Here is a 2,953-nt window from a genome sequence, read left to right as displayed (position 1 = left end):
CGACGTCATAATTTAATTCACCGAAAAACTTTGAACGTTACAAATAAGTGCCACCCTTTAAGAGAGTGACTTACCTCCATGCACTAATAATTTTTCTCCTCCTCCACCCTTTTCTCCAATCAGAAAGACCGTTATACTGTCTCAAGTAATACTGTTTACGCAAGCACTCTGTCGCAAGCTGAACGTGGCTTAAATGTTTACAATTCGTCATATCATCACTTTTATCGATACCCTAGCCTATGTTTACAAAACACAAGACTGCAAGCGAGAATATGCAATTCTGCACTTCCTATCGGTCATTATTTCAAAACATCCAAGTAATAAAATTTACATTCCTTTCCACCTACTCCTCTATCTACTTAAATGTCTACCTCTATCTACCGACCTCTTGCATTTGCATTGTATCTGTATTGGATGGGGTACGAGATATCAAGGAGTACGGGCACTGAAAAAAAAAATTAAGAACCACTGCAATATAGGTATTAATAAAGGTAAGGATCATTTAACACGTCCCAAGTGTCATGTTTGAAATGCTTAATGTTCAGTCATCACTGTCAATGAATACTACCACGTCTGATTCATCATCCGACTCAATATCGGATTCAGCGTCACTCTCATCTTCCTTCAGTATCACCTTGTTCATTTCTAGCTTCTATGTCTACCAAGTGACCAGGCAATTAATTTCCATCAAAACAGTGTAATTATTGCATCCTCTTAACCAATTCCTACATGATTGGTAGATCTTAGGATCTCTAGATTAGGAATGTGTGATTTTTTTTTCATATTGCCACACAAAAGTTCACCTTGATCCCATTGTGCTCTACTGTTCTCTTGCAAGGGTGGTAGTACCATGTCAACATTCCTTAGAGATGTTTTATGTAACTTATCTCCAAATATTTCATCATTCTCCATAAAGCGTACAGCACTGACATTGTTTAATCTCAATTTGCCATAGACAATACAAGTAAAAACTTCCAGCTTGGTCATAACATCCTCTGATACTTACTAAGTGTTACCAAGTTATGAGAAGACCTTTTCATATTCAGTTGACTTTTGAAGGATAACCAGTGGTCTCATTTTGGCACGTCCTTTCATTCCACTTGTCCTATCACATCCTGTGAGATAATGGAGATTCAATAGTGCTGAACAATAGACCTGTGAAAATTATTTAGCCATTTCAGTGATGCTAGGCAGGTTCATATTGTTTTCTGTACCGGTGACAAAGAGGGTGGTAATGATTCAATGTATGTGGAGATAAGGAACATAAATCATATCTGACATAGTATAACTACCCCCTTGCAGGAGAACATTGGAGCACCATGCGATCAAGGTAAATTTTCAGGTGGAAATAAAGAAAAAATCACACATTCCTCATCCAGAGATCGCAAAACCCACCAATCATGGATAGGAATTGATTGAGGGGCAACTGTAATCACACAAGTTTGATGAAAATTAAATGCCTGGTCACTTGGCAGATAGAGAAGCTAGAAATGAACAAGGTGATAGACGAGCGACGCTGAATCCGATGACGAATCGGATGATGAATCAGATCTGGTTGAAATATTCATTGACAGTGATGATGACTGAGCATTAAGCATTTCAGACATAACAATAGGGACATGTTACACGACCCTTAACTTTGTTTAAACCTATATTGTTTATTTACTGGTTATTTAGACTCCTTATGAGATAGATTTACTGTCACAATATATGCACTTACCCTATTAGTAGTACTTACCTTATATGTTGTACTTATCTCATTTGTTTGCTTCTGTAAAATTATGCAAAAACCTCCTGGTGGGATGCTTTATCTTGGAGAGTGGGTTAGATTACCTATCATTTGGTACCAAATACTGCCTGATTCCAAATACTGCCTGCATAGAGAAATCTAGGGAATCGAGAATATGCCGGTTTACGGATATGCATTGACCTTTCAACACTTGAATATCTAATATCTTATGTTCCAGAAGAGATGTGTCCACGAAAGTGGTGTCAAAAGAAACGGCTTACATGCCATTACATAAAAACATAAGAACATAACATAAGAACGAAAGACACTGCAAGAGACCATAAGGCTTACACTAGGCAGCTCCGTATCCATCACCACCCGTCATCCCCATCCATAAAGCTGTCTAATCGTTTCTTAAAGCAACTGATAGTTTTAGCGCTTACTACATGATTACTAAGTTTATTCCATTCGTCGATCACCCTATTAGTAAACCAATTCTTGCCTATTTCTTTCTTAAATCTAAATTTGTCCAGTTTATAACCATTACTGCGAGTTCTGCTCTGTTGTTTTAATATGATGACCTTGCTTGCATCACCCTTGTTAAAGCCTTTGATCCACTTGAACACCTCTATTAGATCACCCCGCACTCTGGAAATTTCTGAGTCCATGTATCATTTTGGTCATTCTTCTCTGTACTAATTCTAGTGAATTGATGTCCATTCTGTATGACGGAAACCAAAACTGTACCGCATAGTCAAGGATTGGTCTAACTATCGCTAGACAGAGTTTAATAATTACCTCTGCACTTCTATTCATTACCGTCCTAGCAATGAAACCTAATGCTCTGTTTGCTTTATTCCTGACGCTAATGCACTGTTTCCTGGCTTTAAGGTCCGGACTCACTATAACTCCGAAGTCTCTCTCACACTCAGTTTTCTCTGAAAGCGTGTTATCTAAGCTGTATCTATTTTCGGGGTTGTGTAGCCCTACGTTTAACACGCACGAAGAAATGCTATTTAATTACCAACAGTTCTCATAAATCAAAGAATCGGATTTTTTCTTGTCTTTATTTTTATCTTCACATGATCAGTGTGTATTGTTATATGACATGAGATAGTAAACTAATGTTTTTTTTTAATTCATTTGTATTACTTATCTAAAACAGTTTAATAGAGCTTTCAGGTGATACCTTACTTGTTTTGATTACTTATATATAACCATGAT

The 2,953-nt window shown here is 37.2% G+C and overlaps 1 protein-coding gene across 1 annotated transcript in view; it reads right to left on the bottom strand.

The window, feature by feature from the left end:
- Positions 1-1,020: 1,020 nt before the first annotated feature.
- LOC143019858 (uncharacterized) overlaps positions 1,021-2,953 on the bottom strand; it is an 11,280-nt gene continuing 9,347 nt past the window's right edge. Inside the window, exon 2 of the mRNA XM_076175839.1 lies at positions 1,021-1,115. Within this exon, the coding sequence (XP_076031954.1) occupies positions 1,021-1,115 (95 nt within the window). The remainder of the gene's footprint in view (positions 1,116-2,953) is intronic.

This window comes from Oratosquilla oratoria, chromosome 38, assembly GCF_046742065.1.
Source record: "Oratosquilla oratoria isolate Oo_2021 chromosome 38, ASM4674206v1, whole genome shotgun sequence".
NCBI lineage: Eukaryota > Metazoa > Arthropoda > Malacostraca > Stomatopoda > Squillidae > Oratosquilla > Oratosquilla oratoria.
This window is presented reverse-complemented; position numbering and strand designations above follow the sequence as displayed.